This window comes from Mustelus asterias, chromosome 17 (assembly GCF_964213995.1).
Source record: "Mustelus asterias chromosome 17, sMusAst1.hap1.1, whole genome shotgun sequence".
Classification (NCBI taxonomy): Eukaryota; Metazoa; Chordata; class Chondrichthyes; order Carcharhiniformes; family Triakidae; genus Mustelus; species Mustelus asterias.
Window position 1 is genome coordinate 18,173,244 of NC_135817.1, and position 17,348 is coordinate 18,190,591.

The window sequence follows — 17,348 nt, forward strand, 5'->3', positions numbered from 1 at the left end:
ACCTGTGCATTCTGCATTTGTTAACCACCTGTAATTGCCCTTGGCTTGCTTGCTGCCGTTTCAGAGGGCATTTGAGAGTTAACCACATTGCTGTCGATCTGGAGTCGCATGGAGTCTGGCCCAGATGAGTAAGAGTTTTAACAACAACAGGTTAAAGTCCAACAGGTATATTTGGTAGCATTTGGTGGCATTTGCTACCAAATAAACCTGTTGGACTTTAACCTGGTGTTGTTAAACTTCTTACTGTGTTTACCCCAGTCCAACGCCGGCATCTCCACACCAGGTAAGATGAACCAGTTGGGCTTTAACAACAATCGATGATAGTTTCAGGGTCACCATTACTCAGACTAGTTTTCAATTCCAGATGTATTAATTAATTTAAATTCCACCAGCAGCCATGATGAAATCTGAACCTAAATTGAGAGAGTATTACAAAAACAGAAAAAACTGGAAATGCTCAGCAGGTCTGGCAGCATCCATAGAGCGAGAAAACAGAATTAACGTTTTGGTTGTGCAATACCCTTCTTCAGAACTAAAGAGAGGGAAGAATGTGTTGGATATTATGTAAGAGGGGTAGAACAGTTGGAACAGTGATTAGTGGGAGCTGGGAGAGATTGCAACAAAGATAATAACAAAATGCAAGAACAAGTGACCGATGGCTAGTGGGGAAGGGATTTTTCATGGGAAGAAAATATGTTTGTGATATAAAATTGGTTAAGGTGGAGGAAAAGGGTCACAATCTATAGTTGTTGAACTGAGTCCCAAGGGTTGTAATGTGTTTTTATTTGTCAATGCATTCGACAAGCTCTCGAGATCAGAGGAACGCTGACATTAGACTTAGAACATAGAACAGTACAGCACAGAACAGGCCCTTCGGCCCATGATGTTGTGCCGAGCTTTATCTGCAACCAAGATCAAGCTATCCCACTCCCTATCATCCTGGTGTGCTCCATGTGCCTATCCAATAACCGCTTAAATGTTCCTAAAGTGTCTGACTCCACTATCACTGCAGGCAGTCCATTCCACACCCCAACCACTCTGAGTAAAGAACCTACCTCGGACATCCTTCCTATATCTCCCACCATGAACCCTATAGTTATGCCCCCTTGTAATAGCTCCATCCACCCAAGGAAATAGTCTTTGAACGTTCACTCTATCTATCCCCTTCATCATTTTATAAACCTCCATTAAGTCTCCCCTCAACCTCCTCCGCTCCAGAGAGAACAGCCCTAGCTCCCTCAACCTTTCCTCATAAGACCTGCCCTCCAAACCAGGCAGCATCCTGGTAAATCTCCTTTGCACTCTTTCCAGCGCTTCCACATCCTTCTTATAGTGAGGTGACCAGAACTGCACACAATATTCCAAATGTGGTCTCACCAAGGTCCTGTACAGTTGCAGCATAACCCCACGGCTCTTAAACTCCAACCCCCTGTTAATAAAAGCTAACACACTATAGGCCTTCTTCACAGCTCTATCCACTTGAGTGGCAACCTTCAGAGATCTGTGGATATGGACCCCATGATCTCTCTGTTCCTCCACAGTCTTCAGAGCCCTACCTTTGACCCTGTAATCCACATTTAAATTTGTCCTACCAAAATGAATCACCTCGCATTTATCAGGGTTAAACTCCATCTGCCATTTTTCAGCCCAGCATTGCATCCTATCTATGTCTCTTTGCAGTCTACAACAGCCCTCCACCTCATCCACTACTCCACCAATCTTGGTGTCATCAGCAAATTTACTGATCCACCCTTCAGCCCCCTCCTCTAAGTCATTAATAAAAATCACAAAGAGCAGAGGACCAAGCACTGATCCCTGTGGCACTCCGCTAGCAACCTGCCTCCTGTCCCAAAAGTTTCCATCCACCACCACCCTCTGTCTTCGATTAGATAGCCAATTAATTACCGATCCAATCGGCCAACTTTCCCTCTATCCCACACCTCCTTACTTTCATCATAAGCCGACCATGGGGGACCTTATCAAACGCCTTACCAAAATCCATGTATATGACATCAACTGCCCTTCCTTCATCAACACACTTCGTTACCTCCTCAAAAAATTCTATCAAATTTGTGAGGCACGACTTGCCCTTCACGAATCCGTGCTGACTATCCCGGATTAATCCGCATCTTTCTAAATGGTCGTAAATCCCATCCCTAAGGACCTTTTCCATCAACTTACCAACCACCGAAGTAAGACTAACCGGCCTATAATTACCAGGGTCATTTCTATTCCCTTTCTTAAACAGAGGAACAACATTCACCATTCTCCAGTCCTCTGGCACCATCCCCGTGGACAGTGAGGACCTACTATCTCTCATCGTTTCTATACAGAATGTAGTTGTGGCCAAAACGTTGTGATATCAAGAGCTATATCAATTAGATATAGCTCTTGGGGCTAAAGGGTTCAAGGGATATCGGGGAAGGGGGGGAGGGTAAATCAGGATATTGAATATCATGAATGGTGGAGCAGGCTTGAAGGGCTGAATGGCCTACTCCTGCTTCTATTTTCTATGCTCCTATCTGCCCCTTTGAGGGATATGTTCAGCATTAGGGTCAATGAGATTGAGGAATGTGTTGAGGATTTGGGTCAATGGAGGTTTAAACGCCACAAGGTTATCATTGGGTGTCATCTTTCTTCCTTTTAATCTGTGCTGTTATTAAAATCTGGGAAGAATATTCTACAAAAGTTATATGATTTGCCAGATTTGCTCAATTCAAATTTAGCGTGTCATAAGATCACATAGAAATATTGCAATCCTGTATTTCCCATCTGAAGATATTTAATTTGTTTCAAAATACAAATGTTTGATGATTCATGAATGTAGTTTATACATGAAAATTATTCGCCACTACATTTATAGATTCAGTGTGGCTTGCTAAAATATCTGGGCTGGTTGTTGAGCTGTTTTCATTCATAAAACGCCCCATCCATTCTAAGTACTTGTAAACTTTAGTGTAAATTCCATATTTGCCCTCACGGGCACATCCTTCCCCCCAGCTAACAATTCCTGTTAAAAACCAACTGCCCTTGTACTGGGTGACGTGAGGTCCTCCACTATCTCCTCTGCAGGAGTCTCTCATTTCCGTCAGGTAACCTGCACAGAACATGTTTTCAGTGATGATATTATCAGTAGTCTGACGGCACACTGATGTCCGAACCCGCGGTACTTGGAGTTTCTGCAGCGTTGAAGCAACTATCCCGTCTTCCAAGCGCCTCCCCCAGCCGCTCACGGTAGAGAATCGGATTTGTCTCAACTGGCGCAAAACAAAACTTGGCTCAGGTAAGCAGACAGGGACTGCATAATCATCGAGAACAACAGGAACATCCAGCTTCAGCAAGGCAATGTCATTGTCAATGGTGATTTTATTGTAGTTCTTGTGTATAATCATTCGCGACACATTCCTTCTTTGTTCGGTAAATTCTTCTTTCGTTAGTTTGTGCTCACCTTCAGGCAGAAAGTTAATGTTTCAACACATTTCACAGTTCCAATCAATCGATTTACAACATGGAGCCACAACTTGAAATTAACAATTTCTGTTCTTTAACCAATCATAACCCACCTACGGCCATAATGGATAGAATTCTCCAGCTATTCGCGAGAGGCAGATTCTCCGGTCCCGCCGACAGCTCAGCCCCTCCTGCAGGTTGCCCAATGACGGCAGCGAGAGCAGAAATTGCCACCACCAGCCAATGTCCAGAGAAACTCATCCAATGTAAATTCTGTTTGACAAAATAAACCAATCTAAAACCAGTCCAAACGCGTGTGGGTTAGGTTGATTGGCCATGCTAAATTTACCTTAGTATCTAGGGGCTAGCTAGGTCAAATGCATGGGGATTGGGCCTGGGTGGGATTGTGGTGGGCACAGACTCAATGGGCCAAATGGCCTCCTTCTGCACTGTAGAATTCTATGATTCTAACCCTGAACAAACAATCCCAAATAAACAATCCCAAACCAATCTAATCCTGAATATACAATCCCAAATCAATCTAATCCCATATACACAATCCCAAACCAATCTAATCCTGAATACACAATCCCTAAACAATCCCAAACCAATCTAATCCCATATACACAATCCCAAACCAATCTAATCCTGAATACACAATCCCAAATCAATCTAAAACCAATCTAATCCTGTATAAACAATCCCAAACCAATCTAATCTTGAATAATTGATCCCAAACCAATCTAATCCATATATAGAATCAAAGAACAACCATCCCTGCAGATTTTCTGACCCCTGGAAGCTCCCAAACACCAGGGAGTGACTGAGGATGTAGGAACTTCCAGGAAACTGTGCAAACACGTGCTTTTGATGCTCACACACCAACAGCACGTTGATGGAATGGAATCCCTTGTGGTTGATGAACATCAAGGGCTGCTGCCAGAGAGCCTGTTTAGCCACATGAGTGCAGTCTATTGCATCCTGTACTCTTGGGAACAAAGAATAAAGAACAATACAGCACAGGAACAGGCCCTTCGGCCCTCCAAGCCCATGCCGCTCCCTGGTCCAAACTAGACCATTCTTTTGTATCCCTCCATTCCCACTCCGTTCATGTGGCTATCTAGATAAGTCTTAAACGTTCCCAGTGTGCCCGCCTCCACCACCTTGCCCGGCAGCACATTCCAGGCCCCCACCACCCTCTGTGTAAAATACGTCCTTCTGATATCCGTGTTAAACCTCCCCCCCTCACCTTGAACCTATGACCCCTCGTGAACGTCACCACGACCTGGGAAAAAGCTTCTCACCGTTCTCCCTATCTATGCCTTTCATAATTTTATACACCTCTATTAGGTCACCCCTCATCCTCCGTCTTTCCAGTGAGAACAACCCCAGTTTACCCAATCTCTCCTCATAATCAAGCCCTTCCATACCAGGCAACATCCTGGCAAACCTCCTCTGCACTCTCTCTAAAGCCTCCACCTCCTTCTGGTAGTGTGGCGACCAGAACTGGGTGCAGTATTCCAAATGCGGCCGAACCAATGTTCTATACAACTGCAACATCAGACCCCAACTTTTATACTCTATGCCCCGTCCGATGGCAAGCATGCCATATGCCTTATTCACTACCTTCTCCACCTGTGACGTCACCTTCAAGGATCTGTGGACTTGCACACCCAGGTCCCTCTGCGTATCAACACATTTATCGTATAGCTCCCCCCTACGTTAGTTCTACCAAAATGCATCACTTCGCATTTATCTGGATTGAACTCCATCTGCCATTTCTTTGCCCAAATTTCCAGCCTATCTATATCCTTCTGTAGCCTCTGACAATGTTCCTCACTAGATGCAAGTCCAGCCATTTTTGTGTCGTCCGCAAACTTACTGATCACTCCAGTTACACCTTCTTCCAGATCGTTTATATAAATCACAAACAGTAGAGGTCCCAATACAGAGCCCTGCGGAACACCACTAGTCACAGGCATCCAGCCAGAAAAAGACCCTTCCACTACCACCCTCTGTCTTCTGTGACCAAGCCAGTTCTCCACCCATCTAGCCACCTCCCCCTTTATCCCATGAGATCCAACCTTTTGCACCAACCTACCATGAGGGACTTTGTCAAACGCTTTACTAAAGTCCATATAGACGACATCCACGGCCTTTCCCTCGTCAACCATTCTAGTCACTTCTTCAAAAAACTCCACCAGGGTACATAAGAACATAAGAAATAGGAGCAGGAGTAGGCCATCTAGCCCCTCGAGCCTGCCCCGCCATTCAATAAGATCATGGCTGATCTGACGTGGATCAGTACCACTTACCCGCCTGATCCCCATAACCCTTAATTCCCTTACCGATCAGGAATCCATCCATCCGCGCTTTAAACATATTCAGCGAGGTAGCCTCCACCACCTCAGTGGGCAGAGAATTCCAGAGATTCACCACCCTCAGGGAGAAGAAGTTCCTCCTCAACTCTGTCTTAAACCGACCCCCCTTTATTTTGAGGCTGTGTCCTCTAGTTTTAACTTCCTTACTAAGTGGAAAGAATCTCTCCGCCTCCACCCTATCCAGCCCCCGCATTATCTTATAAGTCTCCATAAGATCCCCCCTCATCCTTCTAAACTCCAACGAGTACAAACCCAATCTCCTCAGCCTCTCCTCATAATCCAAACCCTCCTCATAATCCAAGGGTAGTGAGGCATGACTTCCCTCTCACAAAACCATGCTGACTATCGTTAATGAGTTTATTCCTTTCTAAATGCGCATACATTCTATCTCTAAGAATTCTCTCCAACAACGTCCCTACCACGAACGTCAAGCTCACCAGCCTATAATTTCCCGGGTTATCCTTCCTACCCTTCTTAAATAACGGGACCACATTAGCTATCCTCCAATCCTCTGGGACCTCACCTGTGTCCAGTGACGAGACAAAGATTTGCGTCAGAGGCCCAGCGATTTCATCTCTCGTCTCCCTGAGCAGCCTTGGATAGATTCCATCAGGCCCTGGGGATTTGTCAGTCTTTATATTCCCTAAAAAACCTAACACTTCCTCCCTTGTAATGGAGATTTTCTCTAACGGGTCAACGCTCCCCTCCGACACACTCCCAGTCAACACATCCCTCTCCTTTGTGAATACCGACGCAAAGTATTCATTTAGGATCTCCCCTACTTCTTTGGGCTCTAAGCATAATTCCCCACTTTTGTCCTTGAGAGTCCAAATTTTTCCATGACAACCCTTTTGTTCCTAACGTATGAATAAAATGCCTTGGGATTCTCCTTAATCCTGTCTGCCAAGGACATTTCGTGACCCCTTTTTGCCCTTCTAATTCCTCGTTTGAGTTCTTTCCTACTTTCTTTAAACAATCCTTGAAGAATCACAAACCAATCTACTCCTGAATACTCAATCCCAAACCAATCTAATCCCGTATAAACAATCCCAAACCAACCTAATCCCATATAAACCATCCCAAACCAATCTAATCCCGAATAAACAATCACAACCGATCTAATCCTAATAAATGATCCCAAACCAATCTATTCCCAAATACACAATCCCAAACCAATCTATTCCTGAATACACAATCCCAAACCAATCTATTCCTGAATACAAAATCGTAAACAAATCTATTCCCGAATACACAATCGCAAACCAATCTATTCCCGAATACACAATCCCAAACCAATCTAATCCTGAGTACACAATCCCAAACCATTCTACTCCTGAATAAATAATCCCAAACCAATCTAATCCCAAATGCATCATCCTTAAACAATCCCAAACCAATCTACTCCTGAATACACAATCCCAAACCAAAATCATATAAACAATCCCAAACCGACCTAATCCCAAATAAACAATCCCAAACCAATCTAATCCCGAATAAATGATCCCAAACCAATTTATTCCCAAATACACAATCCCAAACCAATCTATTCCCGAATACACACAATCCCAAACCAATCTATTTCCAAATATATCATCCCAAACCAATCTAGTCCCGAATATACAACCCCAAACAAATCTATTCCAGAATACACACAATCCCAAATCAATCTATTCCCTAATATGTCATCCCAAACCAATCTATTCCCAAATACACTATCCCAAACCAATCTATTCCCGATTACACTATTCCAAACCAATCTATTCCAGGAATACACAATCCCAAACCAATCTATTCCTGAATACACAATCTAATCCTGAATACACAATCCCAAACCAATCTATTCCTGAATAAATAATCCCAAACCAATCTAATCCCAAATACATCATTCTTAAACAATCCCAAACCAATCTACTCCTGAATACACAATCCCAAACCAAAACCAGTATAAACAATCCCAAACCAACCTAATCCCAAACCAATTTAATCCCGAATAAACAATCACAAACCAATCTAATCCTGAATAAATGATCCCAAACCAATCTAGTCCCGAATACACAATCCCAAACAAATCTATTCCCGAATACACACAATCCCAAACCAATCTATTTCTGAATATATCGTCCGAAACCAATCTATTCCTGAATAAATTATCCCAAACCAATCTATTCCCAAATACACAATCCCAAACCGATCTATTCCCGAATACACAATCCCAAACCAATCTATTCATGAATTACAATCCCAAACCAAATATATTCCTGAACATAGCATTCCAATCCAATATATTCACGAATATACAATCCCATACCAATCTAATCCCGAATACACAATCCCAAACCAATCAGATCATAGAAACCCTACAGGGCAGAAGGAGGCCATTCAGCCCATCGAGTCTGCACTGACCACAATCCCACCCAGGCCCTACCCCCACATATTTACCCGCTAATCCCTCTAACCTACGCATTTTAAGATTCTAAGGGGCAATTTTTAACCTGGCCAATCAACCTAACCCGCACATCTTTGGACTGTGGGAGGAAACCGGAGGACCCGGAGGAAACCCACGCAGACATGGGGAGAATGTGCAAACTCCACACAGACAGTGACCCGAGCCGGGAATCGAACCTGGGAGCCTGGAGCTGTGAAGCAGCAGTGCTAACCACTGCGCTACCGTGCCGCCCTAATTCCTGATTACATTATCCCAAACCAATCTATTCCAGGAATACACAATCCGAAACCAATCTATTCCCGAATACACAATCCCAAACCAATCTATTCCCGAATACACAATCCCTAACCAATCTATTCACGAATATACAATCCCATACCAATCTAATCCCAAATACACAATCCCAAACCAATCTATTCCTGATTACACTATCCCAAACCAATCTATTCCTGAATTCACAATCCCAAATGAATCTATTCCCGAATATACAATCCCATACCAATCTAATCCCAAATACACAATCCCAAACCAATCTATTCCTGATTACACAATCCCAAACCAATCTATTCCTGAATACACAATCCCAAACCAATCTATTCCTGAATACACAGTCCCAAACCAATCTATTCCCGAATATACAATCCCATACCAATCTAATCCCAAATACACAATCCCAAACCAATCTATTCCCGAATACACAATCCCAAACCAATCTATTCCTGAATTCACAATCCCAAACCAATCTATTCCTGAATACACAATGCCAAACAAATCTAATCAAGAATATACCATCCCAAACCAATGTAATCCCGAATAAACAATCCCAAATCAATCTAATCCTGAAGAAAATATCCCAAACCAATCTATTCCAGAAATACACAATTCCAAACCAATCAATTCCCAAATACATAATCCCAAACCGATCCATTCCCAAATGCACAATGCCAAACCAATCTAATCCCGAACATACCATGCCAAACCAATCCATTCCCGAATATACAATCCCAAACCAATCTATTCCCGAATTCACAATCCCAAACCAATCTATTCCCGAATGCACAACCCCAAACCAATCTATTCCCAAAAACAGAATCCCAAACCAATCTATCCCTGAATATACAACCCCAAACCAATCTATTCCCAAAAACAGAATCCCAAACCAATCCATTCCTGAATACACAATCCCAAACCAATCTATTTCTGAATACACAATCCCAAACCAATCTATTCCAGGAATACACAATCCCAAACCAATCTATTCCCGAATACACAATCCCAAACCAATCTATTCCCGAAATCACAATCCCAAACCAATCTATTCCCGAATACACAATGCCAAACAAATCTAATCAAGAATATACCATCCCAAACCAATCTAATCCCGAATAAACAATCTCAAATCAATCTAATCCCAAAGAAAATATCCCAAACCAATCTATTCCCGAATACACAATTCCAAACCAATCTATTCCTGAATAAACAATCCCAAACCAACCTATTCCCGAATACACATCACAAACCGATCCATTCCCGAATACAATGCCAAACCAATCTAATCCCGAATATACCATCCCAAACCAATCCATTACCGAATACACAATGCCAAACCAATCTATTCCCGAATTCACAATCCCAAACCAATCTATTTCTGAATACACAATCCCAAACTAATCTATTCCCGAACACACAAACCCAAACCAATCCATTCCCGAATACACAACCCCAAACCAATCTATTCCCAAATAACAATCCCAAACCAATCTATTCCCAAATACACATTCCCAGACCAATCTGTTCCCGAATACACAATCCCAAACCAATCTATTCCCGAATACGCAATCCCAAACTAATCTATTCCTGAATACACAATCCCAAACCAATCTATTCGTGAATACACAATCCCAAACCAAATATATTCCTGAATACACAATCCCAAACCAAATATATTCCCGAATATAGCATTCCAATCCAATATATTCACGAATATACAATCCCATTCCAATCTAATCCCGAATACACAATCCCAAACCAATCTATTCCTGATTACACAATCCCAAACCAATCTATTGCAGGAATACACAATCCGAAACCAATTTATTCCCGAATACACAATCCCAAACCAATCTATTCCCGAATATACAATCCCAAACCAATCTATTCCCGAATACACAATGCCAAACAAATCTAATCAAGAATATACCATCCCAAAACAATCTAATCCCAAATCAATCTAATCCCAAAGAAAATATCCCAAAACAATCTAATCCCAAATACACAATCCCAAACCAATCTATTTCTGAATACACAATCCCAAACTAATCTATTCCAGAACATACAATCCCAGACCAATCTCTTCCCAAATAACAATCCCAAACCAATCTACTCCTGAATACACAACCCCAAACCAATCTATTCCCAAATACACAATTCCAAACCAATCTAATCCCGAATAAACAATCCCAAATCAATCTATCCCGAATACACAATACCAAATCAATCTATTCCCGAATACACAATCCCAAACCAATCTAATCCTGAATAAACAATCCCAATCTAATCCTGAATAAACAATCCCAGACTAATCTAATTCTGAATTACCAATCCCAAACCAATCTAATCCTGAATAAGCAGCAGTATAATTATTTTGGCTGTCATTGATAACATACCGGCTACGAGTTGGATATCCTCCATGTTTTTGCCATAGACACAGTGAGCAGCAGTGACAACCCATTGAGGACTGAGTAACACAGCACCACAATCCATTTCCTGCTTGTAATTCAGCAGCACCTGTGTATAAAGATAATGGACTGGGTGAAACGGTGCTTTTTGGAAAGACCCAATGGGGTCGAATCAGGCACGCATCACAAAGGGAGAAATGGGAATTTACTTCAATTGATCAGCATTAATCAATCACTAAAAACAGCCAACCCTGAGAAACAGCTCAGTGAGACAATTCTGGTTGACCTGCTACAGGAAGGCTGTTATTAAATTGGATAAGATGCAAAAAATATTTACAAGGATGTTACCAGAACTGATAGGTTTGAATTATAAGGAGAGGTTGGATCAGCTGGGACTTTTTTCCCGAGACCGTAGGAGGATGAGGGGTGACCTTATTGAGGTTTATAAAATCATGAGGGGCATAGATAAGGTGAATAGCCAAGGTCTTTTCCCCAGGGTAGGGGGAGTCCAAAACTAGAGGGCCTAGGTTTAAAGTGAGAGGTGAAAGATTTAAAAGGAACCTAAGGGGCAACTTTTTCCACAGAGGGTGGTGCGTATATGGAAGGAGCTGCCAGAGGCGGTGGTAGAGGCGGGGACAATTACAACATTTAAAAGACATTTGGACAGATACATGGATGGGAAGGGTTTAGAGGGATATGAGCCAAACACAGGCAAACGGGACTAGTTCCATTTAGGAAACCTGGTCAGTGTGGACAAATGGGGCCGAAAGGCCTGTTTCCTTGCTGTATAGCCCTATGACTATACTAAAATTATGTTTAACCTCTCGAACGTCTTGCATTATGATATAGTTTATTCTTAATAATGGCATATTCTTTCCACATTAACAGTATCATTTGAGGCCCTTCACTGCCATTGCTTTCTCATAGAATATACAGTGCAGAAGGAGGCCATTCGGCCCATTGAGCCTGCACCAACAACAAGCCCACCCTATCCCCGTAGCCCCACATATTTACCCTCCTCATCCCCCTGACACTAAGGGGCAATTTATCATGGCCAATCAACCTAACCCATACATCTTTAGACAGTGGGAGGAAACCGGAGCACCCAGAGGAAACCCACATAGACACGGGGAGAATGTGCAAACTCCACACCTGAGGCCAGAATCGAACCCGCGTCCCTGGCACTGTGACGCAGCAGTGCTAACTCATGCTATGCGAATACATATTAACCTCACGCTGCCCCTCATTCTCCACACCTTTAAATATCCCATTCAGTCTGATCCCCCTCTCCCGCTCACTCCCTGCATCCTTTAATATCCCACCCAGTCTACTCCCATTCTCCCCCCCATTCTCCACACCCTTGAATATGCCACCAAATCTAATCCCACTCTCCCCTCATTCCCTATACCCTTTAATATCCCACCCAATCTAATCCAACTCAACCCCTCATTCCCCAAATCCTTTAATATCCCACCAAGTCTAATCCCACTCTCCCCTCACCCTTGAATATCCTACTCAGTCTAATCCCACTCTCCCCCTCATTCCCCACACCCTTTAAGATCCCACCAACTCCGATCCCACTCTCCCCCTCACTCCCCACACCCTTTAATATCCCAACAGTCGAATCCCACTCTCCTCTCACCCTTTAGTATCCCACCCAGTCTAATCCCCATCTTCCCTCACTCCGCACACTCTTCAATATCCCATCCAGTCGAATCTCACTCTTACCCTCACTCTCTACACCCTTTAATATCCCATCCGGTCTAATCCCACTCTCTCCTCACCCTATAATATCTAACCTAGTCGAATCCCACTCTCTACCTCAGTCCTCACACGCTTTAACATCCCATCCAGTCTAATTCCCATCTCCCCGCACCCTTTAATATTTTACCCAGTCTGATCCCACTCTCCTCCTCACTCCCTACACCTTTCATATCCGAACCAGTCTAATCGCACTCGCCCCCTCACTTCCTACATTCTTTAATATCCCTCCAGTCAAATCCCCAACTCCCCCTCATTCCCCACACCCTTTAATATCGTACCCAGTCAAATCCCATTCTACCCCTCATTCCCCAAACCATTTAATATCCCACCCAATCGAATCCCATTCTCCACCTCATTCTCCATAAGCTTTAATATCCCACCCAGTCTAATCCCCATCTCCCTCACCCTTTAATATCCTACCCAATCTAATCCTACTCTCTCCCTCACTCCCGACACCCTTTACCCACCCAGTCTAATCCCACTCTCCCCCTCATTGCCCACACCCTTTAATATCCCACCAGTCTAATCCCACTCTTCCTTCACCCTTTAGTATCCCACTCAGTCTAATCCCCATCCCCCTTCACTCCCCACACCCTTTAATATCCCATCCAGTCAAATCCCACACTCCCCCTCACGCCCACACCCTTCAATATCGAACCCCGTCTAATACCCATCTCCACTCACCCTCTAAGATCCCACCCAGTCTAATCCCACTCTTCCCCTCACTACCGAAACCCTTTAAAATCCACCCAGTCTAAACCCCATTTCCCCCTCATTCCACACACCCTTTAATATCCCACCCAGTCTAATCCCACTCTCCCCCACACTCCACACACCCTTTAATAGCCCACCCAGTCGAATCCCACTCTCCCCTAACCCTTTAGTATCCCACCCAATCTAATCCCCATCTCCCCTCACTCCCCACACCCTTTAATATCCCATCCAATCGTATCTCACAATCCACCTTATTCCCCACACCCTTTAACATCCCAGCCAGTCTAATCCCCATTTGCCCTCACCCTTTAATATCGTACCCAGTCAAATCCCATTCTCCCTCTCATTCCCCAAACCCTTGAATATCTCACACAGTCGAATCCCATTCTCCACCTGGTTCTCCACAAACTTTAATTCCCACCCAGTCTAATCCCCATCTCCCCTCACCATTTAATATCCAACCCAGTCGAATCCCACTCTCCCCCTCACTCCCCACACCCTTCAGTATCCCACCCCATCTAATGCCCATCTCCAGTCACCCTGCAAGATTCCACCCGGTCTAATCCCCATCCAGTCTAATTCCCATCTAGTCTAAACCCACCCAGTCTAATTCCCATCTCCCCCTCACTCCACACACCCTTTAATATCCCACCCCGTCTAATCCCACTCTCCCCCTTATTCCCCTCACCCTTTAATATCCTACCCAGTCTAATCCCACTCACCCCCCATTCCCCAAATCGTTAATGTCCCACCCAGTTGAATCTTACTCTCCACCTTATTCCCCCCACCCTTTAATATCCCACCCAGTCTAATCCCCATTTCCCCTCAATCCCCACACCCTAATCCCACTCTCCACCTCAATCCCTAGACTCTTGAATATCCTACCGAGTCTAAACCACGTCCCCTCATGCTGTCATATCCCACCCAGTCTAATCCCGTGCCCAGTCAAATCCCACTCTCCCCCTCATTCCCCAAACCCTTGAATATCCCACACAGTCGAATCCCATTCTCCACAAGTTTGAATATCCCACCCAGTCTAATCCCCATCCCCCCTCACCCTTTAATATCCTACCCAGTCTAATCCCACTCTCTCCCTCACTCCCTACACCCTTTAATAACCCACCCAGTCGAATCCCACTCGCCCCTCACGCTGTAATATTCCACCCAGTCTAATCCCACTCTCCCCCTTACTCCCTCATCCTTTAATATCCTACCCAGTCTAATTCCACTCTACCCCCATTCCCCAAACTGTTAATATCCCACCCAGTCTAATCCCCATCCCCACTCACCCTTTAATATCCCACCCAGTCTAATTCCACTCTCCCCCTCATTCCCCACACCCTTTAATATCCCACCAGTCTAATCTCCATCTCCGCTCACTCCCCACACCCTTTGATATCCCATCCAGTTGAATCCCACTCTCCCCCTCACTGTCCTGACCCTTCAATATCCCACCCCATCCAATGCCCATCTCCACTCACTTTATAAGATCCCACCCAGTCTAATCCCACCCTCCCTCTCACTACTGACACCCATTAATTTTCCATCAAGTCTAATCCCAATCTACCCATCATTCCCTACAACCGTTAATATCCCACCCAGTCTAATTCCACTCTACCCCATACTCCCTACAACCGTTAATATCCCACTCTCCCCACACCCTTTAATATCCCACCCAGTCTACTCCCACTCTCCCCTCACGCTGTAATATCACATCCAGTCTAATTCCACTCTCCTCTTTATCCCCCACACCCTTAAATATCTCACCCAGTCAAATCCCACTCTCCCCCTTATTTCCCACACCTTTTAATATCTCACCCAGAATAATCCCAATCTCCTCTCACTCCACACAACCAGTTTAATTCCACCCTTCACCTCAATCCCTACACCCTTGAATATCCTACCCCATATAATCCTCATCTCCCGTCACGTTGTAATATCCCATCCAGTCTAATCTTCATCTTAACTCACTCCCCACAGCCTGTCTAATCCCACTCTCCACTTCAATCCCAAACCCTTTAATAGCCAGTCTAATCCCCATCTCCCCTCACCCTTTAATATCCCACTCAGTCTTATCTGCCTCTCCCCCTCACTCCCTACACTGTTCAATATCCCACCCAGTCTAATCCCCATCTGCCCCTCATTCCACAAACCCTTTAATATCCCACCCAGTTTAATCCCACTCTCTCCCTTATTCCCCACACCCTTCAATATCCTACCTAGTCTAATCCACATCTCCCCACACCCTGTCTAATCCTACTCTCCACCTCAATCTCTGCACCCTTTAATATCCCACCCAGTCTCATCCCCATTTACCCTCCTTTAGTATCCCACCCAGTCTAATCCCACTAATCCCCTCACTCCCCACACCCTTTAATATCCCACCCAGTCTAATCCCACTCTCTCCCTCATTGCACAAACCTTTTAATGTCTCACCCAGTTTAATCCCACTCTCTCCCTTATTCCCCACACCCTTCAATATCCTACCTAGTCTAATCCACATCTCCCCACACCCTGTCTAATCCTACTCTCCACCTCAATCTCTGCACCCTTTAATATCCCACCCAGTCTCATCCCCATTTACCCTCCTTTAGTATCCCACCCAGTCTAATCCCACTAATCCCCTCACTCCCCACACCCTTTAATATCCCACCCAGTCTAATCCCACTCTCTCCCTCATTGCACAAACCTTTTAATGTCCCACCTAGTTTAATCCCACTCTCCCCCTTATTCCCCATGCCCTTCAATATCCACCCAGTCTAATCCACATCTCCCCTCATTCCCCACACCCTGTCTTATCCTACTGTCCACCTCAATCACTACACCCATTAATATCCCATCCAGTTTCATCCCCATCTACCCTCCTTTTGTATCCCACCCAGTCTAATCCCATTAACCCCCTCACTCCCCACACCCTTTAATATCCCACCCAGTCGAATCCCACTCTCCTCTCACGCTGTAAGGTCCTACCCAGTCAAATCCTACCCTCCCCCTTGTTCCCCACACCCTTTAATATCCCACCCAGTCGGATCCCCATTTGCCCTCACCATTTAATATCCTACTCGGTCTAATCCCACTCACCCCTGATTTGCCAAACCTGTTAATATCCCATCCAGTCTAAACCCACTCTCCCTCTGATTCCCCACACCCTTTAATATCCCACCCAGTCAAATCCCCATTTCCCCTTTACTCCCCACACCCCGTCGAATCCCACTCTCTACCTCAATCCCTACAGCATTTAATATCCCACTCAGTCTAATCCCCATCTCCCCTCACCCTTCAATATCCCACCCAGTCTAATCCCACTCTCCCCGTCACTCCCCAGACCCTATAATATCCCGCCCAGTCAAATCCCACACTCCCCTCACGCTGTAATATCTTATCCAGTCTAATTCCAATCTCCCCCTTATTTCTCACACCCTTTAATATCCCACCCAGTCTAATCCCTAGCTCCCTTCGCTCCCGACACCCTGTCTAATACCACTCTCCCCCTCACCCTTTAATATCCCATCCAGTGTAATCCCCATTAGCCCTCACTTTAATATCCTACCCAGTCTAATCCCCATTTCCCCTCATTCCCTACACCCGTTAATATCCCATCCAGTCTAATCCCACTCTCCCCTTAATCCCCACATCCTTCAATATCCCATCCAGTCTAACCCCCATCTCCCCCTTCACTCCCTATATCCTTTAATATACCACCCAGTCTAAACCCCATCTTCCCATTATTCCCCACATCCATTAATATCCCACCCAGTCTAATCCCCATCTCCCCTCACTCCTTAATATCCCACCCACTCTAATCCCCATTTTCCCTCACTCCCGACACCCCATCTAATCCCAATCTCCATCTCAATCCCTACACCCTTTAATATCCCACCCAGTCTGAACCCCATCTCCCCTCACCCTTTAATA

The 17,348-nt window shown here is 44.7% G+C and overlaps 1 protein-coding gene across 1 annotated transcript in view; it reads right to left on the minus strand.

Annotated features, from left to right (window-relative positions):
* Positions 1-2,627: 2,627 nt before the first annotated feature.
* Positions 2,628-17,348, minus strand: part of LOC144506365 (coagulation factor VII-like) — a 163,197-nt gene continuing 148,476 nt past the window's right edge. The window contains exons 7-8 of the mRNA XM_078232378.1: positions 10,944-11,064; positions 2,628-3,448 (exon numbers count right to left, since the gene is read on the minus strand). Of these exons, the coding sequence (XP_078088504.1) occupies positions 2,829-3,448; positions 10,944-11,064 (741 nt within the window). The 3' untranslated portion in view covers positions 2,628-2,828. The remainder of the gene's footprint in view (positions 3,449-10,943; positions 11,065-17,348) is intronic.